Here is a 23,408-nt window from a genome sequence, read left to right as displayed (position 1 = left end):
CTCTGGGCTGATGGCTCGGAGCCTGGAGCCTGTTTCCGATTCTGTGTCTCCCTCTCTCTCTGCCCCTCCCCCGTTCATGCTCTGTCTCTCTCTGTCTCAAAAATAAATAAAAAGTTAAAAAAAAATTTAAAAGTTCAATACATTCTGTAAGTGATATTTAAAATTAACTATGATGGGGGTGCCTACGTGGTTCATTCGGTTAAGCATCAGGCTCTTGATTTCAGCTCAGGTCATGATCTCATGGGTTCTGAGTTTGAGCCTCCATGTCAGGCTCTGTGCTGACCATACAGAGCCTGCTTGGGATTCCCTCTCCCTCTCTCTCTCTCTCTCTCCATCTCTCTCTGCCCTTCCCCCACTCATGCTCATTTGCACTTGCTGATGGGTGCACGCTGTCTGTTTCTCTCTGTCTCTCAAAATAAATACGTAAACTTTAAAAAAATAAATTAAGTTAATTATAATTGTTCATAAGTGGTAACTAAAAGCTGTTTAAAAAAAAAAGCCTAAATGTGCTTCCTTACATTTGTGATAAGGTCATACCCATACCACTGAATATTTTAACATTTTTATCTCTAAACAGTACATAACTATTGGATCTTTTCAAAGAAAAGCATTGTTGCAACTTTAAGTGGCTGGCTTCTACAAAGTTGATGCTGTCTGCAGTAATTTTTTCCAAAATAGTGAGAAAAACCCTAACTTTGTTTTGCCCTTTAGAGTTCAAACATCTTATCAATGCGATGCTTTGACTAAATGAAGTCAGTTCTTCTTGAATGGTTTTGAAATGACCAGGATGATCCCATAGAAAAAAAATTATATCCAAAAAAGAGCCAGTGTTAAATAAAATTGGACGGTATTATTAAATTGTGAAAAGCACAGTTTCCATGGTTTAATAGTTCTAGAATTACACATTCAGATTAGCAGCTTCTGTTTTTTTTTTTTCTTTTTTAAAGATACCAACCTCCATTCTTTTAATTCCTCCAACCCCTCGGCCACCGTAGTAGGAAGCGTCCACTGTGGGCCATTTCTTGGTGGGCAGAGGTTCTTCTTCTTCCTGGGTAGATACAAGTTTTTAAACATGGGCTTAATTAATTTCTTAAAATACTGTTTCATCAGAACTAACTCACATTTAAACGTTTCTTCCAAATAATGCCACTGACATGAAAGAAATGTGGTAACAATTACGTAGAGGGCATGAGGATGTACTTATGCTTACATGCATAAATTTCAAGTGGAATTCTACAGAATACAAGGACTCCTGCCCTTCCGATTTTAGGAATCTCCCTTATTTCACCAGATCACCAGAAGTTGCTCCCTAACTATGAGCATCATTGATTTTTCCAGTTCTATACATCACTTCATATTTAAAAAGACATTAACTTTAGAACAGCATTTCAATAATCATTTAAAACATCAACATACATGTTGAAGTTAAACTGCAAAATTTGTACTAAAAAGATAGGCAGTTGCAAAGTTTTGAAAATGCACTATACCACTACCTTCCATATTTCATGATACTAACTCAATTTTGGCTAACAAAGAATGGAATATAAAAGAATCATCTTGAAGAAAGGAATAGCATCTTTAAACCATCAGCTTGGATCTTACAACTTTTTATAAGTAGCATCCGGACTATTGATGTATTGACATAAAAAGAAAAGTAAGTTTCTATGCGCTTTTGATCCTCATGGCCAGGCTATATTTGTCATTTTTTGAAGGTTCTATTCCTCAAGCACATGAAAGAAGTCATAAGAAGATGAAAAATAACAATGAATTTTCATAAATTCAAAAGTCAATGACAGGTATCACCGTTGTCTAACAACAAAGTAAATGATCATATTTGGGGATAGTATCTGAATACAGAAAAAAATATCCACATCACTTATTAGGCACTGATTTACCACTTTCGGTGCAGGAGGTGGTGGTGGAGGAGGATCCTTGATAACCTGTCCAAAAAAAAAAAAAAATCAAATGTAAAAACTTTGGTGGCATAGGAAGGAGACAGCAAAGATGTATATAAATAACTAGATTAAATAACATAATGTGGTAGTGCTAATGAAATATTGGTAGTGCCGTGTGATCCTTGCCTCTCCATGTGTATGCCTCTCCCTTCGAATACAGGCTTGCTTGTAACTAGCTTCTGACTGACTAGCATGAAGTACAAGTGCTACCACGTGACTTCTGCAGCTAGGTCAAAAGAAGCTTTTCCACTTCCCTCTTCCTTGGAACACGCACTCTGCAGGAAGCCTGCTACTATGTCGGAAGTCTATCCTGAGACCATCAGACCAGGAGGAAGCCCAGGATTACCTTATGGAAAGGTTGGGTAATGAGAGAAGTGCCTGGCCAACCATCCCAGCTGAAGTGCCAAGCATGGCTCTCTCAGACCTGGAGGTCTGTTGAGCTTTCTGAAGACTCCAGTCCAGCTGCCACCAGACCGCAATCACATGAGAGAACCCCAGAGTAAGAATTTCCTAGCCTGAGCCAGTTTCCACAGAACTTGTCGCTCGAAGACACTAGGTTGTGGAGTGGTTTGTTAGGCAGCACTAAATAAAAAGTACCTAACGATTTACAAAACTCCTTCATATGCATTCATTCCTTTTAGCTTTAGGCCATAGACTTATTAGTAGCTTCATTTTTCAGGTGAAAAACAAGAGCAAAAATTGTCAAATACCTTGCACAAAGTTTCACTGAATGGTTCTTCTAATGTCAAAATGCAACCACTTTTCACTAGATTACAGTATGCCCCTTCAAACAGAGCAGGAATTTACTAGCAACATCTTCCTTCTATGACTCATTGACTTTTCCATGAATTTAAAATGCACAAGTTAGCTTGCTTTGGAAGAGATGACGGGGAAATTAACATTTTCTCTTTCCGCACCCTTTAAGCTAGAAACAGACATTCTTAACGAAGATGCCTTTTCTGTGAATCATTACTCAATATATTCTTTCATGACATTGTGTATGGCCGATTCTTTAAGTGATAGAAATGAAGCCTAAGATCTAATCTAAACGACCTGTACCAGTACTGAGGTAGCTAGACTTTCACACCATCGTGATAGAAAATTACTGACCAAGTCTCAATGGCTTCTGATAATTTAGACATACTTCCAAGTCTCTAGACAAAGAGGAAAAACTGTTTGAAAATATAACTGCTTCGCCTTAATGTCAAATATTTCAATTATGTTTTAAATTTTTTAAGAAGTTTAAAATAATAATTTTGAAAATGAGTATCGTCAAAGAATTATATTACTATTTAGGTATATTACTGTAGTCATGGGTATGTTTTAAAAGAATGTTCATCTTTCTAAAGATATATACTGAAAACTTTTCAGATTAAATGATATGATTCTGATATTTCACCAAAATAATTTGGGATGGGTAAGTGGAAGGGATTACAGATGAAATACAATTAGCCATAAATTGAGAATCAATTGAAGCTGAGTGAAAGAGACATGAGGGAATTCGTTATTTTAGACTTTCTCTTTCTATATGTTTGAGATTTTCCATAGTGAAAGGTTTTTAATATGCAATGCTATTGATAATGTTGAGAGAACCAACTCTTACTTTTCTTTATGTATAATATTTTCATTGTTCAAATTTTAGTTTGGATCTAAATTTCAGATAGATCCAGTCTCCACACAGATGTAACTAGACAGTAATTTGACAGTTTCACTGAATCTCTAACTTATTTAAAACTTTGAATGCTACCAACAATGCTGTTATTTCTATTTAGCCCTTTTATTTAATTCAATTTTATTTTATCAGCAATATAAAATTTCGGTTCTCTTTAGTAATTTTGAAGGATAAAAAGTTGTGAATTTTTACAGTTAGCCCAGAAATAAATGCCAGTGGAGGATAAGATTTAAAACAAAGTGAAGGTTATCAAGCTACAGGTGCATTTATAGAAAGAAAGTGACACATATCATTATCCAAACTGCATGTCCAAACGCAATCAGTAAAAACTGTATCTATTAACATTTCGCACTCGAAAATCCAACTCTTCTTCCATGTTTCTTTCAAGTAAATTACTTTTTCCAGTTGCAGCCTCAAAATTTTTGCATAATCAATAATTTCTTCTTCATTTCTATATGACTTCACCAAATCATTTACCATGTCCAATAGATTTTTTGAAATATTTCTCTCTCTCTCTGTGTCCCTCACCTTCCCACCCAAGACTTTCCCCAATCTTCCTAATGCAGGTAAGATTCCCCTCATATGCATAAATGCCTATTTGGAAATTCATGTCTGCTTTGTTCCTCAGTGCATTCCCAGTACTTAGTAAATTGTCTGGCCCAAAATAGGTTTTCTATTTTGTAAGAAAGGAAGGAAGGAATAAAGGGAAGTTAGGAGGAGAGGAAAAGGATGGAGATGGGAAAGGAAGAAAAAAAAGAAGGGAGAAAGGGACAAAGAGAGAGGAAACAAGGAAGGAAAGAAGGAAGAAGAGGAAGAACAAGGGAAGAAGGAAGGATTCTTTGCATTCTATTCCCACTATTTCCACCTAAAATCATAAACTCATAATTCTCTGGACCTTAAAAATATCTAGTACACTTTTCAACTTCTCCAATGCACATTCAACCAAAACTTCAAGATTCTGACAACCTCTCACCAAGTTGTAGTCCAACTATGTTTGAATTCCCGTAATAAAGAGAAATTCACTACCTCACAAAGCAATTCATTCCATTGGCAAATAATTTGCATCATTTGAAAGATCCCCCCCGCCAAAGAAGCCAAAGCGCCTCTCTCTCTGTAGTTTCCACTCTTTAGTCCAGATCCTAGGATGTGGACACACACACTCGGATGGACACACACACACACACACACACACACACACACACACACACAACTAATCTTTCTTCCAGAAGAGGGCAGTTCCTATTTTTGAATACTAGGATAATAACCATATATCTACTGAGCCTACTCATCTGGAAGCTAAACATCACAACAATTTTTCACGCAATGGTTCTGAGTTATTCAGTCATCTTGGTCCATTTCTTTAGTACATATTCTTTTGATCAATACCTCCAAGCGGGCTTTCCAGAACTGATAATAGCATTTTAAGTGTAACCAAGCCATTATAAGTAAATATATGGTACTCACATAAAACAGATGCACCCTCACCAGTTTTTACTTCAATTCTATGCATTTTAACTAATGACACACTGATAACATTGATTGGTAGTCAATAATTGCCATAGATTTTTTGGCATCAATGTCCACATGCTCTACTTACTTAAACTAGACATTTATCTTGTTTTTCTATCTCCGACCATCCCTCATTCTAACCTGTGTAACTAGGTATATTTTTCTAACAGTAGCCTAAGTGTTTCTCTGGTCAAAATGGATCAATGGTTCCAATGACCACAATTGAAATCATTGAATTAGTGAATTGTACTGGATGATCCTTACAAATGATGCTTCTACTCTTAGCTTTGCAAATTACCTTAAAGTACTCTCTAGAGTTTTTCACTAGAAAAAGACCAAGGTACATATTTCATTCCACTAAGTGTGAGTACATTGTATCTGAATTCCTTTTCATTTCCTCATAAAGATTTCATATTTGCTCTGCTTATTACCTATACATCTTGTACTTTTATACATATTTCTGAGGACATAAACAGTATCCCCAAACTGGTTCTATATTATATCCTCCTGAAAATTACTGAAAAATCTTCCTCCATGACTCATCCTTTTTTACATCATACTTGTCATATTCATTATCCTGCATAGCATCTAGTTTTAGTGTTTATACGGGCAAATTGAGTTTTAATATAAATTCTTCATATGACCACTGCCAACAGACTCACAATAGGTTAACAAGAGGCATCTTTGCATTTTTTTATAAGCCACAACCTGGAAAACCAAAGCTTCTTTTCAGTACAGGACATATATGTGAACCAGCAATTCTATTCTCATGGTTCAAATGCATCAGTATGATGCAGTTATGCCCTCACATCCTATCTACAAACATCCCTATGTGCATCGCTACTCCAGAAAAAGTGAAGATTATTTTGCTTGCCCCAAATAAAATGCCCATTTCCGTGTTAAGTCCCATCCAACCTTCACGGAACCATTCCCCCCACTTTCTACTGCTTTATCTAAAATCTTGAAAACTTCTAAAAATAAATGTTGCTGCACAGTTGAATCATTCATGCTGCATTAGCTTGGACTTATATGTTTATTTGGGAATTTTTCAATTACCCCATAAGAGTGTAGACTTCTTAAGGGCAATAATCATTTCTCCTTCTTTATAAGTATCACCAGTTCCTCAGAAAGTGCTCTGAGAATAGTGATACTAAAAATATGATTGTAAGTAACCTGAAGGAGCTGGCTGAGGATGTTCACAAAGGCTTGTAGCCAACCTCTACATTTAAAGAAAAATACTGAGAAAAAATATATAAATGATAAGCAAATAGACACAGGTTCCCATGAAACTAAAACACTGCTAGTTTCAAAAAAAAATGAAGCATCAAATTTCTCTTTCAACCAATAAAATCAGAGAACTAATTAACTAAATGGACTAAATGGCAGGTGGGAAGATGTTAGACCATCCTAACTTTCTTCATCTGGGAAATAAATTTGATTAATTGTAGGTCATTTCCAACATGAAAATTCTGACAGAACACTTAAAAAATACGTATCACATTTTTTCCAGCAGGTCTTTGCTTCTAGGCCTTTCCATAATCAAGTAGGCCATATATCAACATGCATTTGTATCCACCTGGTTCCAGAAAAGAACATAAGGGTTTGTTTTTCTGATAATGTGTAATCTTATTTATGACTAAATGTATGACTTATAAATTTCAATTGATTCTGAAATTCTAGCAAGTATATTTTCTACATTGTTAACAACGGAAATACACCCCTTAAAACTCTGTCTACATCAAATTTTGATCTCGTAAATTAAGGGACACAACCACCACCACAACGAATAGCACCTTCAGAAACTGAACCAGAGCTCAGGCTCATCTCTGTGCTGTTATGACCATTAACAGCAACCACCCTTTACTGGTGCTACAATATGCCACATGCTCTATATTTCCCTTATTGTCATAGTAGCCCTGTGCAGTTACCATACTTGTCCACATTTTAAATATAAGGAGAGGGAGATGCTAATTTCAATAACTTGTCTAGCGATGCACAAAGAGAAAACAGAATTAGGACTCAAATCCAGGACCCAGGTCCATCTATCTCCAAACTCTGAGTTCAACTTCCTCTGCCACATGGCATCCATTTAAAATAAGGTTTGGAATGGGGCGCCTGGGTGGCTCAGTCAGATGAGGTTCCAGCTTCGGGTCAGGTCATGATCCCACAGTGGTTTGAGCCCTGCATCGGGCTCTGTGCTGACAGCTCAGAGCCTGGAGCCTGCTTCAGATTCTGTGTCTCCCTCTCTCTCTGCCCTCTGCCCCTCCTCTGCTCACACTGTCTCTCAAAAATAAAAAAAAATGTTAAAAAAATTTTTTTTAAAAATAAAATAAGGTTTGGACTACAAAGGGGAAGGGTGAAAAGAAAAAAGACCTGAGATGTGTTGAGTATCTGTTAATTGCTAGAATGCATGAATGGATGGATAGATGGATGGACGGGTGGATGAATAAGAAAGGTAGGTAGGTAGGTAGGTAGGTAGGTAGGTAGGTAGGGGGAGAGAGAGAGATAGAGTTTAATTTAAACCTTATAGTAACTATGAAAGATAGAGGTTATCATTCCCACTTTATAGAGACATAACTTGTTAATTAATATGCCCAACATCACTGACCTAGAAATGTTGGAACAAGAAATAAAACGGATTTTATGTGATGTTTCAAAATGTTCCCCCTCTCCACTCTATTACAGGCTCTCATAAGTAACCAAAGACGGTGAAAATAATCTGAAGCCATTTGGTTCAAAAGCCAAAATGGCAAAAATCTGTGTCCAACTGATATCCCTACATTTCAGTAACACTAGTGCAGGAGAAAAGGAAACCTTACTGTCAATGTAAATACATTAAAAATAACAGTCATGAGAATCCCATTCTTGTACTAAATAGTGCAAGAACACATCCATTTCAGAAAAGGATGTATTCATATGCACCATATTTTATGAGAATTTGCAGATTTTAAAAGGCATAATATTGCCTAGTTGCCAGGATTTTTTCCACTTCGCATCCTTTAGTTCTGTATTGAAGATTCTGGAAAACACTTTCACCACTTTATGAACCATATGTAGAGTTTGATTCTCCTCCAATTTTTTTTTTTCATTTGTTATTATCATCATCAGGGAGGATTACATCTCATCTACTTAGCTGCTAGAATGAAGATTTCAGTTTGGAGGAGAGCCGATTTCTTAAAAAAAAAAAAAAGTTAGCTGCTTCAGGCAACAGTCCTTTTGATCCGCTCATTAACACTTTTCAAATGTTCAAGTGATGTGGGCATTCTTTGCGCTAGAAAATGTCAGCACTGGAGCCTGCAGCCAGCTTGATGCAATCATATGTTCCAATATTCAGAAAAGAGTGAAAAGAACTGTCAACAGTGAACTGCCTTGGATTAAAAAAGAATAAGATACTGTACAACGCCTGTAGATCAAGTCGTGTTTCAGGACTGATTCTTGCCAGTGACAAAAACAAATGCCCAATTTATCAGCAATGTCATCTAAGCGACTAAGAGCCCACAAACAATAGAGAAGTCACTCTCAGTGTTTAGAAAAGTTTGTTTGAAATATATGGGGTCTTCCTTTCATGCTCCTTTTCTTTTTGATAAGATCAGAGAGCAAGTATGGTGCCTTTCCTCTGAAGTGCATAAACACAAAGTTCTCTTACATTCGTATTTGGGACTTTTTTCCCCCTGAATCTCACCAGGTTAGATCCTTTCATCATCCAGATCAAAATACGGTCTGATTTATCTCATCCTCCCTTTCCTCTTCTCCTTGACACACTCATCAATGATCAAAGATTCCTACTCTGAACAAATAAAGAGCTGGTGGGAGGTCTGGACAATAAATATAACTTAAAGTGCCAAATGGGGATTGGGAAGAATAGTGTGAGAGTGTATTTTGCCAAGAGTTAAGTAAAGGTGCTGCTGTCAAAGCAAATAAACTAATACCAGGGAGAGTTTGATACCCTGTTTTCGCAAATGATGTTCTGTTGGAAAACATCACCATGGAAGCTGTAAGTACTAACATCGCACTCTATTTCGAGGAGGCAACCAAACATAAATCATTTTAATTAATGGTGCAAGGAAGGCATATTAAAATTCAAATTACTTCTATTTTATTGTGCATTCCCCCCAAAAAAATCAGGCTATTCTCAAAGTAACTCAATAAAGGCACCAAAAGCCCTCCTCAACAATAAAAGACAAGTGCAATATAGAAGCATTATTACTATTTAGAAAGAACAGCACAGCTGTTGCTGGCTAAGAAAATGATTCCATGGAGCTGCAGTCAGATATATCCTCATCATGAAAGCTCAACTTACTTATAAGCAAATTGGGCTTTAAAAAGATAACTTTTTAAAATGGTTTTTTAAATTAAGATTTATGAGATCTTTATGTAAAGTCTTAAATGCTCCAAGGAAAAATGAGCTTGCAATTTTCCCTTGAGGATGAAGAACTTTGGCCAAGGACACTAGAGCAAAGTGAACATTTATCATTTCCAGCATATTCAGATATTTATTTGCAGCTGTAGAACACCCTCTAATTGACAACACTCCAGAAAGCCTTTGTTTGCCACCTCATTAGCCTTACATCTGTAATTCTGCAGAGTGTCTGGATATTCCAATGACACAACTATAGGACTGTCATTTCTGCCATCCTGGCAGTAAAACAAATCTGTCATAAACTCAACAGAACTTCTAAGCTAAACAATGATGAAAACACCCATATTTTCTGATATTCCACTCATGACTCAGTACATGATAAGTTTTTTTAACCTCTCCTGCCCTCATTTTTAATTTAAGGATTAAGGAAGGATGCAGCTGATGTCTTTGCTAAAGAAAAGCAGCTCTAAAGGATGGATGTGAGGATCCTCAATGAGCAGGATACAGACTCTTAAACAGATGGTAAGAAATAACTTCACACAAAATGAGAACTTTTCCCCTTACGGAATAGTTTGCAAACCCAACACACTCTATAATTCACTAATGATAGTGCCTAAAAATTTCAGCTTTGCATGAAGACTCTTTTACTATGATTATTATTAGGTAGTTTTCCAACTATCATTGTTTCAGATTTCTATTTGTCATGGAAAGCTCTGGTACACAGAGGACACTATTCTGCAACATTTTAATCAAAAATTTTTTTTATTATTTGTTTTTTGAGAGACAGAGAGAGAGCACAAGACGGGGAGGGGCAGAGAGAGAGGGAGACACAGAACTCAAAGCAGGCTCCAGGCTTGGAGCTGTCAGCACAGAGCTGGGTGCAGGGCTCGAACCCACAAACCGTGAGATCATGACCGGAGCTGATGTCTGATGCTCAACCAACTGAGCCACCCAGGCACCCCTATTTTAATTTTTTTTAATATTTTTTAACTTTTATTCATTTTTGAGAGACAGAGGGAGATAGAGCATGAGTGGGGGAGGGGCGAAGAGAGGGAGACAGAATCAGAAGCAGGCTCCAGGCTCTGAGCTGTCAGCACAGAGCCCGACACCGGGCGCAAACTCACAAACCATGAGATCATGACCTGAGCCTAAGTCAGTCGCTTAACTGACTGAGCCACCCAGGTACCCCTATTCTGCAACATTTTAAATGATCTCTCTCTCTCTCTCTCTCTCTCTCTCTCTCTCTCTCTCCCTCTTTCTCTCTCTTATCCTTGAAAACACTCATTAAACAGAACTGAAAGATTTAAAATTTGTAAGTAGTCTCATTATTTTTTATGTTTATTTATTTATCTTTTGAGAGAGAGAGCAAGCCGGAGAAGGGCAGAGATGGAGGGAGAGAGAAATCACAAGCAGGCTCCATGCTGTCAGCGCAGAGCCCGATGCAGGGTTCCAATTCAGCAACTGTGATATCATGGCCTGAGCTGAAACCAAGAGTTCAATGCTTAACTGACTGAGCCACCTAGGTGCCCAGTAAGTAGTCTGTGAGTGGACAGATTTTTTACTGCACAGGTTTTTCCTTAACATTTTTTATTCTATGCCCTTTTTTGGCAATCTGGTGAACCGATGGATCTCTTCCCAGAATAATTAAGTGACATTAAAATAAAAAAGGTTTAAGGAATCCAATTATATTGAAATATAATGATCAATTCTGTAAACACACACACACAAATTTTTGATATAGAAATATATGCTACTTTATTAATTCATTAAATAATGAGAACTGAGAACTATCCTAATTTTGAAGTTATGTTACTTGTAAAAGATATTTCAAAAATATCTGAAGAATTGTATGTGATATAGGATACCTGTAATTACTATTGGTGACAATAGTTTTGTGAATAGCGGCCTACATTTATAAATGAAGGAAATGATAAATTTCAGTTGGAAGTAAAAAGAAAGATTTTTTTTTTCCCACCCAAGTTCACAATCCTCAGGTTTGAAACCCCTGTGGGGTGTATATAGAAGCAACTAAAGTTAAATTGCTTCTACTTCAGAGGTTTATTATAATAAAAAATTCTTGGGGACCCTGGATGGCTGTCAGTTAAGCATTTGACTTCAGCTCAGGTCATGATCTCATGGTTTGTGAGTTCAAGCCCTGTGTTGTGTTCTGTGCTGACAGCTCAGAGCCTGGAGCCTGCTTAAGATTCTGTGTTTCCCTCTCTCTCTGCCCCTACCCTTCTCACACTCTCTCTCTCGCTCTCTCTCAAAAATACATTTTAAAAATTGAAAAAAAAAATTAAAAATAATAAACAATTTTATGTACTTGTATCTTACTTCTTGTTGTATAGAAATGGCAAAGGCCACCTTTCCTATTGTATATACATTATAAAGAATACCTTTTAAATAAAATCAGTGAAAATCATACAAAGAACTAAGAGTATACCATAAATCCTCTCATGCAAAATGCTTCTCCATAGTTGACAGAATTTTGATTAAAACTGGCAACAGATTACCCTATTTTGAAGTCGTCTTCCAGATAAAGAGATGTCAAGTGTTTTAAGAATTGAAACAGTTCAAAGAAGATAACGTATAACACGCCTATGATTAAAATACACACAATACTTGACTTCATGAAATTAGTACACTATAAAGTGAGAGAAATGTTCAACAAATGATCACATAAATAATCGTTCAATCTTAATTTCATTTAAGTATCACCAAAAATGTACCATTGGGTAACTTTTTGAGGATTTTGGTTAAAATTTTGAATTTATTTTTAATGTTTATTTATTTTTGAGAGAGAGAGAGAGACAGAGTGTGAGTGGGGGAGGAGCAGACAGAGAGAGAGGGAGACACAGAATCTGAAACAGGCTCCAGGCTCCGAGCTGTCAGCATAGAGCCCGACACGGGGCTAGAACTTGAGACCAGAGAAATCATGACCTAGGCCAAAGTGGGATGCCCAACCGACTGAGCCACCCAGGCACCCGTTGGTTAAAATTTTAATATAAAATATTCTAGAGGGGATAGTTACGATTTTGATGTGTTTCTTGTTCCTCATGCTAATTTGGTACAGCTAATGAAGTATATGTCATAGTTTCAGAGACATATTTAGTTAAATGTTTGAATTCTTTGCTTTTCCTTGCAGAGTAAAATGGTCACTTTCTAGCTTTCAAGGAATTCAGTGGTTCAGTTTCTGAATATGAATAGGATGGTACTGGCCTCTTCTAGCAAATAACAAGCACCCCGAGGGGACCGTCCATGGATCCCTGTTGTCAAATGGTTCTAATGACATATATGCCTTGAATACTTCTGAAAATTAGAAACCTGTTTCTTCCCAAAAATTCCTTGTCACTCTGAAACAGTAAGTAACTTCTACTCAGTATATAAAACATTATGCACATTTATTTTATGGTTACTCAGAACAAAACAGAAACGTAATTCTAATTTTTAAAAATGCATACTGATTTCTTAATAGCCTTGGAACCACTGCTAACATTTTAAAGAATATTTCATTGTCTTCCATTTTACAACCTCTTGTACTCCATGAACAGTTTTTGTAATGAGCTGCTCCGAAGACGTGTTACATAAGAATTGCCAAAATCAATAGCCCTAGGCAGTCATTCCCAACCCTGGGGAATATCAGAATCATTTAAGAACTGTATTAGTTTCTTAACATGGCTGCAACAAGTTACCACAATTGCAATGGCTTAAGACCAGAGAAAATTTATTTTCTTACAGTTCTGGAAGTCAGGAGTCTGAACTGAGTCTTATCAGGCTAAAATCAGGTATTAGTAGAGCTGGTTCCTTCTACAGGCTCCAGGACTGTATCTGTTGCTTGCCTCCCTGAGCTCCTCCGTGACGGTGAGCATTCCCTGCCCAGTAGTTGCATCTCTAGTCTCTGCTTCCATGGTCACACTGCCATTTCTTTCCCCTTGAGTAGGCTAATCTCCCTCTGTCTCCCTCTTACAAGAACACTTGTGACTGCATTTAGGTCCTCCTGGATAACCTCCCTAGCTCAAGATCCTTAATCTAATCACATTTCAAAGTCTCTTTTGCCATATAAGATAACATTCACAATTTCCAGGAATTAAGACCTGCATATCTTTAGAGACCATTATTCAGCAAACCCCACAGGCTTCTCCAAATGGCACTGAATCCTAGAGAAACTGCCCTGTCTTTCCCTTCAGGGAGAATCATCACCATGGGAAATCTTACCCCTACTGCTCTGAGACCTTCTGGTTATTTGGGGCAGGAAAAAAAAAATGAGAACCACTGTCTGAAGTATAAGGAACACTGCCATTTTTGAGTTATTGATCAGGTAAATGTGAAATTTTGAAATTTTAATCTCTGAACAATGAACAAATCACTTCATAAGATATTTACCTAAAATATGAAATGATTGAGAATGTGTGACAAATATTATGGACTCTGTTCAGAGCTTTATATCAAGGCTTTCTATCTTTATAAGAGCCCCTGAGCATGTGATCCCCAAGGAAGTGGACCATGGACATAATCTAAATGTGCCTGAGAACAGACATTTTTAAGCTCTTTAGTCATGTTTCAGCTGAAAGATTAATTTTTTTAAATGTTTATTTATTTTTGAGAGAGAAAGGTGGAGAAAGAGAGACAGAGCGTGAGCAGAGAAGGTACAGAGAGGGAGACACAGAATCTGAAGCAGGCTCTGAACTGTCAGCACAGAGCCCAACATGGGGCTCAAACCCACAAACAGCGAATTCATGACCTGAGCTGAAGTCAGACACTTAACCGACTGAGATATCCAGGCACCCCAGAAACATTAAATTTAAATGTTTCCCACTAGTACTTCATTTTTTTAAAATGTTTATTTATGTTTGAGAGAGAGAGAGAGAAGGCATGCAAGAGTGGGTGGGGTGGGGGCAGGGATAGAGGGGACAGAGGATCGAAGCTGTCTCTGTGCTGACAGCACAGAGCCTGATTCAGGGCTCAAACTCACAAACCGTGAGATCATGACTTGAGCAGAAGTCGACTGATGCTCAACCAACTGAGCCACCCAGGTGCCCCTGCCACTAGTACTTTAAAAGCACGCAAACAAAACAAAATTTGTACAACACCAAGCTGAAATAAATGCATCTCATTTCACATTAGAACGTAATATTACTGGTAACAATAGATAGTCAAAGTTAAATTGATCCTTAATAATTTAACTGCTAAGAATTATTTAGCTAACTACATTCTAAGTCCAGCATTGCACAAACATATTCTCTAAAAGGAACAAAGTAAAACAGATATCCTGCAATTGCACCACAACACCCTTTGACACTCTCAAGATTGTTTCACAAGGCTAAAGTCCCTGTGCCCCTTTCATCACATCACCTCTTCATTTTTCCCTAGCTCACTTAGCTTCTACCTTAACTCCTATCTGCACTTTGTTAGCATTCCTTTGCTTTGGCCATATCCAAGGTGCATCATCTGTCACTGGCTTTCCATTTCAATTGTTGATGGAAACTCAGCTGGATACAGACTTAATCCTCACCAGGACCAGACCTGAGTAGACACTGCTGTAAAGCAAGCAAAGCTTCTTTCAGGGGATTATACTGAACAAATCTCTCCAGTGGCTTCTCATCACCCCTGGGGTGAGCTCAAACTTCCTAAAAGACAGAGGAAGCCTCCCTAAATGAGATTCCTACCTAAATCCCAAACCATCTTTCACACTTCCCTTTCACTGGCACACTAGGTAAGCCTCAGCCTAGTGCTCCCCAAAGCATGCCAGAATAACTCAGTATAATTCCACACACACACTTCATCTGAAATCTCTCTCAACTGCAAACATCTTATTCATAGTGTGGGGTCATCAGCCCAGTCAGGTTTCTCTGAAACAACCCCGTGACTCTGGCAAATCCCTCCTCCTTATGTTCTTAGTGTGCTTTATAAATGTTGCTATTGGGACACTCATGCCCCTCCATTTAAACTTTGCCCACATTTTTGGAGCATCTAACAATGCTCCAAAGAAGCCCATCTTAGTTTTCACACGTCTTTAAAAAAAATCATATACTTCGACACTTTTGAGCCCTCTGATCAATAATAAATGAAACTGCAAAGTAAGGAAGGAAAGGACATCCACCACGGCCATATTTAAATTAAAAAACCAAGGAGCACAAATCATATTAGGGCAACTTTCTGCTTTCAATTTGACTCAAGAACGTTAGCCACCCGAAAATAGCCATATCTAGGATGATCGAGATTACAACAGGAAACTGTCTGAGCATAAACTGCTATGGCAGGAAACTGATTAGTTCAGCAAAGAGACAGGATGCTTCTTGTCTCTACCATTGTCTGAGTTAATTCTATACCTCTTATATGGGCCAACTGCTCTGAGATAAAGGATTGTAAAGTTGACTCATGAAAACGGACTGAAGTACAATTAATAATAAATGCAGGAGTGATGCAAAGTAGTGCCTTAAGTTATAAGGAACTTGGAATTAGTCAGCAAAGGTGAGGGAGAAAAAAGGCAATCCAGTAATATTAGGTACAACACCACGGTGATCTACAGAATATAAAGTTCTACATAATATGCTGATAATAAAAAGAATACTATCAAACTAAGTAGGAGGTATGCTTTGAATGAGTGCTTCTTCAGGATAATCTTTTCTATGAAACTTGAACAATCCAAATTGGGTTGCGTGAAATGTGCTGAACTTAAAAAAATTTTTTTAACGTTTATTTATTTTTGAGAGACAGAGTGTGAGCGGGGGAGGAGCAGAGAGAGAAAGACACAGAATCTGAAGAGGCTCCAGGCTCTGAGCTGTCAGCACAGAGCCCGACACAGGGCTTGAACTCACAAGCCGTGAGATCATGACCTGAGCCAAAGTCGGATGCTTAACTGACTGAGCCACCCAGGTGCCCCATAAATGTGCTGAACTTTATTACTCAACATTCCATCCTGTGGTAGGCAGAATAATGGTCCCCCCAAAGCTGTCCCTGGAACTATGAACAATTTTCATTACATAGCAAAAGGGACTTGGCAGATATGATAAAGTTAAGGATGTTGAGAGGGTAGATTATCGTGGATTATCCAGCTGGGTCCAATTTCTTCACATGGTTTCCTAACATTGGAGGTCCTTTCTCAGCTGGCTGAGACCCGAGGGAGATGCAACTACAGAAGAATAGTCAGAGAGATGCAATGTTGCTGGCTTTGAAGATGGAGGAAGGGGTCCACAAAACAAGGGACGTGTGTGGTCTCTAGAAGCCAGAAAAGGCAAGGGAACAGATTCTCCTCCAGAGCATTAAGACAAGAATGTAACTCTGCCATTCCCTTTTAGCCCGGTTTAGTCCAGTGAGACCCATCTTGGATATGTGATTAAATCACTGTTAGATAATAAGTTTGTGTTGCTTTAAGCCACGGAATGTAGAGCAATTTGTTCAAGTTGCGATAGAAAACAAATATAAACCTGTAGTCTTTCAAAGGTTTTACTCAAACAGGAAAAATAACTCAAATAAACCGTTGTAACTTCAAAACTGTCTGTGCAACCCTAACATCTGCACACAATTTATTTCTAAAATGTTTTTTTGAGAGGCAAACAGAGATGGTCCTGAAATAGATTTTCCAAAGAGGTAATGAAAGATTCAATAAGCAACTGACAAGAAAACCTGACAGATTAGCAACTTCTCCCCAGGAATCCAACAGAAAGTATCATTCAACTTACTGGAAATTCTTTTGTACTGGAGTAGAAAGCCCTTTATCCCCACTACCTCTTCCCCCACCCTCTCGCCTTCTCCCTCCAAGCTTCATTTTGAAATGTTTTTTTAGATGAAGTTTTATAAGAAACATTTATTGGCATGCATGTTTTCTAGAACTTATTATAGTAATAAAAGCTCCTAAAATTCAATTTGCTAACTGAAACTTTGCTGTTGTTGACCAAGTGGCATTGATTCATAGTCCAGGCCTTACTTGACATCTCACTGCTTTACAAACAAGTAGAGTTGAAAATCCTCCTTACTCACCACTTTGCAGCACAGGGGCCAAAACCACCACATCAAACCAATGCCCAGTAGTAGCAGTAACACCAAAATAGCAATGATGGCTGCAATCCCATTAGACTAGAAGAGGCAGAAGACAAAAACAAAGTGGTCAGTAAAGCGCAGAGTTAAATCCCAAATACATGTTTTTGTTTTTGTTTTTTAAGGAAACACCAGAAAACGATGCGAAAAGCATAATGATGTCAAATCAGAGTTCTATTATATTCCTTTAAATTCGGTAAATTCCTTTATAATCTATTTCATATATGTTAAAACAGTCAATAATAAATACAAAACCTTCCAAAGTGCTATAGACACTTTTAAATGATGGCTTAAAGAATGCAGGAAAAATCACTATCTGGGGTTATATGAATGGGCAGTCTGGGTCTCTATCTTTGTCTCTGGGAATGGATTATTTTGATTGCAAGCATGATTACTTCTAGGCAGAATGTATGCAGCATTTTCCCAGACTTTTTGATGATAGAAAACTACTTGCATTATGTATTTAAATGCCAGGGCAAGAGGAATATCAAAAATCACCAAGCAAATGAGAAACCAACAACAATGGTTCTTGTTGGCAAACGGTTCATATGCATCAGTGCAAGAAAGCAACCTCTGCACTCACATATCAGAAGATTTCTCACCACAGCTCAAGCACTAACCACTCAAGAACCACACTGGTGTCTGCTCGCTTCCTAATGCCAAGATCCTCCAGCCCTACGGAACCTGCTCTTACCTCTGCCTCCAATCCCCTTCCTGTAACCACCACCTACTCATCCTACAGTGCTCAGCTTAAGTCACTTCCCCAAGAAGCCTGTCTTGCACCCTCTGGCTAGAAAATGCCCCTCCTTGAAATAAACCATAAGAGACTCTTAACAATAGAGAATAACCTGAGGGTTGATGGAGGGGAGGTGGGTGGGAGATGGGCTAGATGGGTGGGTATTAAGGAGGGCAATTGTTATGATGAACACTGGGTATTGTACATAAGTGATGAAACATTAAATTCTACTCCTGAAACTAATATTACACTATATGTTAACTAACTATAACTTAAATAAAAATCTGAAAAACAAACAAAAACAAAGTGTTCCATCAACTAATAAAAATTTTCTAAAAAAAAGAAAAGATAGAAAACATCTCTCTTTATTACACAATTCATAGTTCTCTGTACTTCAATCTTTAACATTTATCATAATTTATTTATTTTTAATTTTTTTTTTAGTTTTTTTTAAAATGTTTGTTTATTTTTGAGAGGGGGAGAGAGACAGAGTGTGAGCTTGGGAGGGGCAGAGAGAGAGGGAGACACAGAATCCGAAGCAGGCTCCAGGCTCTGAGCTGTGAGCACAAAAGCCCGATGCAGGGCTTGAACTCACAGATCATGAGATCATGACCTGAGGTGAAGTGGGTCACTTGACCCACTGAGTCACCCAGGCGCCCTCCTCCTTTTTTTTTTTTTTTAAATGTTTACTTACCTTTGAGATAGACAGAGTGCGAGTGGAGGAGGGGCAGAGAGAGAGGGAGACACAAAATCCTAAGCAGGCTCCAGGCTCTGAGCTGTCAGCACAGAGCCCCACGAGGGGCTCAAACTCACAGACCAGACTGCAAGATCATGACCTGAGCCAAAGTCATACGCCTAACCGACTGAGCCACCTAGGCGCCCCTGTTTGTTTACTTTTGATAAACTGATTTCTTTAATTTCTCTTTTCTGCCACTATTCGTTAGGAGCTCTAGAAAGCCATGGGGTTACAACCAACCTACTTACCCATGTACATTCCATGCTTAGCATTTAAAAGTATGAGCTTGGCATTAAGAAAATGAACTCTAAAAAACTAGACTACAAAAGCCACTGATGCGAAGACTCGTATTTACTGAATTTTTAGTGTGGGGATAAAGTTCCCAACGGGACAAAGTGTGTCTCTAAAATCCTACTCTGGAATCCCCAGTAATAATGTTTTGTTTTTTGGTATGTGTGTCTTTCTCTTCCTTTCTTCCTTCCTTCCTTCCTTTATTCCTTCCTTCCTTCCTTCCTTCCTTCTTTCCTTTCTTCCTTCCTTCCTTCCTTCCTTCCTTCCTTCCTTTTCTTTCTTCCTTCCTTCCTTCCCTCCTTTTTTTCTTTCTTTCTTTCTTTCTTTCTCTCTTTCTTTCTTGGAAAGAATGCAGGGAAGAAAAAAAATGTAAATAAATCAATACACTCTCCAGGTGGGAATTTGGAGCTTCATGGGCAGTTGTTCAGAAATACATGTCCTGTCATTCAAAACAAATAAGAAGTACAAGCCCAGAGGTCAGAGTGAGCTACTTGTATCACAAGAGCTGACAGCGAGAGGGGTGGCAAGGTGTGGGGGGACTCAGCAGTATCCCTCTTGGAATGGCACTGCATTAAAAGTATTAGTCTAGACGTTTAATTTTAAGCAAGTTGTTTAATTTCTCAGGGACGGTTTTCTAATCTACAAAACAAGAAAGCCAGTTGTTCCCAAAGCATGAAACTCTTTGTGAAAAAAGCCATTACTCTTATCTCTCTCTTGTAGGAAATCATTCTGCATGTTAACATACTTTTAAGTATCAGAATGGTTCTGCAGTAAAGAAGTTCAACTTACATCAGCACAGAACCATTGTTTTTCTCATAACATTTGAAACATCTAAATATTTAAATTTAGGATTCCCTAGAATCCACACTGAGAACTGATGGGATCGATCAAAGCTGAGAGACTTTCTGATGTTTCAGTGACAATGGTGGTAGTATTCAGTCAGAACATTTTACAGTGGGATTTAAAGTGCAAAACATAATGCCATACACACAAAAAGAGATAATAATCACTATGTAGACAGTTACATGTAAATAACTGAGAAGAGAAGAGAAGGTGGTTTTCAAAACAAGTGGCAAGAAGTGCTAGCCAAATACACTTGGTTCAGCTAATCAGAAAAATCTTGACATGCGTATCATTTCCCTGTACCACCAGGTATTATCACAAAGGAAGAAAAAGGAAAAACGATGAGCATATAGTGGCTTGGAAACTATCCCAAAACAGATCAATTTTTATTGATACCGATTACTAGCAGCCTTTCAGTTTTAATAAATCTACTTTTAAAATAATTAATTCTCAGAGCAGCATAAACCATAAAACATTCATTACTTTCAGAAACTTTCAGAAGATTAAGATTCAGCTACACATGAACAATTAAAGCTATTCTTTGATTTCTGATTTTGCATCTGAAAAGAAGAGGGAACAACCATAGGAGGTAAATTTCTGTAGCTGCTATTAGGTTGCAAATGAACCCAAACTGGCACCACCAAGGTATCACTTAGAATCTTTGATCATTTTATTTAACTTTTCTCACAGAAGACAACAAAAATAACTTTCGAAACTTCACACAGGCACACACTATCTTCACCGAGTTCTATCATTCACTATATGACCATTCTTAAGGCTCTAGAAGATGCAACTACATGATATTTACCATAAAGAATTAACCTAAAATATAAGAAATAAAAAGACATGGACTCATGTAGCAATTTCTTGATGTGGAGTTTGGTAGAATGAAAATATAATCTCAAATCTAGTTATTAATATATCTGAAATATCTAAATCACTCACTGTCTTGCACATAGAAATTCCTGTGTGTGTGTGTGTGTGTGTGTGTGTGTGTGTGTGTGTACATATGTGTGACAGAGAGAGAGAATATAAATACTTTTCAGAAATTTTCCAGGCAAATATCTAAGTTCTCTGTTCCTAAAGTCAAAGAAAACAATTCAGAACACACATCAGGCTGCCTAAGAAATACTCAAAGTACATCTTTCTACACAGACTTCTAAACATTCATGAACAAATCATGTGACTCTCCACAGCCTTGATTACGCTAAGCTCTAAAATCTAGGCAAACAGGAATATGACAGGAAAAGAATGTCAAAGAAACACATAGAAAAATGTGATATCCTATGGCAGAAATGCTGTCAAATGCATAAAATCATGATTCTACCTTCAAATATAAGGTCTTATATAAGATACTCCCCATCTGACTGTTTATGTACAGAATGAATACAGCATTCCCTACCAGTCTTTTCCCACATTAGGATCTAGTCACAGCACTCATGGAAATGGCTCACCATTTGTCTGTGCTACAGTTTTCAAAAAGGTTCTATGAACATTTGGTTTCCTCTTTTCTTAGAATTCAAACTCTGTGTTCAGAAATAAGAACATGCAACCAGAAGATACGAATCAGCTAAAATTTTATTGGTGTCTTTTTTTTCTTTCTATGAATGTGTCATTAGCAGGAAATTCAGAAAATCATACTGACAGAAGATACAGTAGATGGGCTCACCATGATAGGCAGTGAAAATTCTTAATTTTTCCTCCAAAAAAATAACTCTATTAGGAACATTAATAAGACACTATGCACATCCACACACAAATATATATTTATTATGACAATATTATCATGTCAACGGACTCCAAAGATTCACCTTCAATAAAATTAAAATGAAAATACACACTTTCTTTTTCTTTTTAATTTTTTTTAACATTTATTTATTTTTGAGAGACAAAGAGAGATAGAGCATGAGTGGGAGAGGAGCAGAGAGAGAGGGAGACAAAGAATCTGAAGCAGGCTCCAGGCTCTGAGCTGTCAGCACAGAGCCTGACTCGCAGCTCAAACTCACTCAAAGTGAGATCACGACCTGAGCCGAAGTCAGACACTTAACCAACTGAGTCACCCACGTACCCCGAAAATACACACTTTCTAAAGACCTACAGACCTAATCTTTATCATATTTAACCTGAGCATGATGGAAAGCAGGTCAAAGGAAGCAAAGAATATAATATAGCCCAACCTTGCCATCAGTGCCGTAAGTATATGACACAGTCCCTGGATGCCCCAGTCCCAGAAATTAGCTCAGTTAACTGGATACAAATTCAGGCTTTCCCAGTTCTATTGTTTTCATTTTCCAGAGCCATTATCCGAGCATGAAAGACTTCATCTTGAAAGGGAAATAATTTCATTGTTCACATAGCTTTATAAACAAATTAAGGAAAGGTCAAACACATAGACTTCAGTCCTAAGAGCAGACAGCAAGATGAAAACTGCAGACTTAAGAGACAAATGAAACTAGCCATGATGACACATAGATCTGTGTCACAGGCAGAAACTACAAGCCACTTTTTAAATAAGTAGGTGCCAAAGTTACCAAGTTGGACAAGTCTTCATGAAGCCCACAGGTTAGTTGGAGAGACAAACCTTGAGCAAGGTTTGAGCAAGGAAGGCAACTACGATAGAGACAAGTAGAGATGAACCTGGTCTATAGTTCTAAGAGGACCACTTTGAGGAAGTAAGAAAGCGCAGGGAGAAAGTATGGTAGAAATAGTGGCTTCTTCAAGGACAAGAGAAAGACAACTTTGGGTGGAACATAGGCAGAGGGGATTTAGTAGCACCTGAAGAAGCTGAAGAGAGGGTATGAAACACAAAGTTCTCAAAAGTGGTATTTCTTTTTAATACAGAGAGACTTGGCCATCGGTTGGATTAATGTCCATTTGTTGGATAACCTTTCTTTTGGCCATTTGTTGGACTGAATCTTTCTAACCATAGTTTTGAAAAAATGGCATTCTCACATGTCTGTGAAGAGTAGGTTGTGCAAGTTAGCTGAGGAGTCCAGTTTGAGACTTACTACCCAGATGATGGTTATAGCTATGAAGCCAAAACTCTTTTAAGGGTTAACTGAGGACATACCAGAGCCTTGAGCTCGACAGTGGGGTAGAAAGAACATATTTTGTAGTCATCCTGGACACACTAAGTTTTTTAATTTCATCTGCATCTGATTTCCTTTACTACATTAAAAGTAAGTTTTCCAATCAAAAACTTCACTCTGCCTAATGTAAGTGAAATTCTGGCTGAGAGAATCATAGAAGTATAAAAACAAATCAGTCAC

The 23,408-nt window shown here is 37.8% G+C and overlaps 1 protein-coding gene across 1 annotated transcript in view; it reads right to left on the bottom strand.

The window, feature by feature from the left end:
• ANTXR2 (ANTXR cell adhesion molecule 2) overlaps positions 1-23,408 on the bottom strand; it is a 151,924-nt gene that overhangs the window by 60,135 nt on the left and 68,381 nt on the right. The window contains exons 12-14 of the mRNA XM_015074377.3: positions 17,477-17,572; positions 1,896-1,940; positions 956-1,048 (exon numbers count right to left, since the gene is read on the bottom strand). Coding sequence (XP_014929863.2) covers positions 956-1,048; positions 1,896-1,940; positions 17,477-17,572 — 234 coding nt within the window. The remainder of the gene's footprint in view (positions 1-955; positions 1,049-1,895; positions 1,941-17,476; positions 17,573-23,408) is intronic.

This window comes from Acinonyx jubatus, chromosome B1, assembly GCF_027475565.1.
Source record: "Acinonyx jubatus isolate Ajub_Pintada_27869175 chromosome B1, VMU_Ajub_asm_v1.0, whole genome shotgun sequence".
In the NCBI taxonomy this organism is placed as follows: Eukaryota; Metazoa; Chordata; class Mammalia; order Carnivora; family Felidae; genus Acinonyx; species Acinonyx jubatus.
Note: the sequence above shows the minus strand (reverse complement) of the source record. Positions and strands in the feature narration are given on the sequence as shown.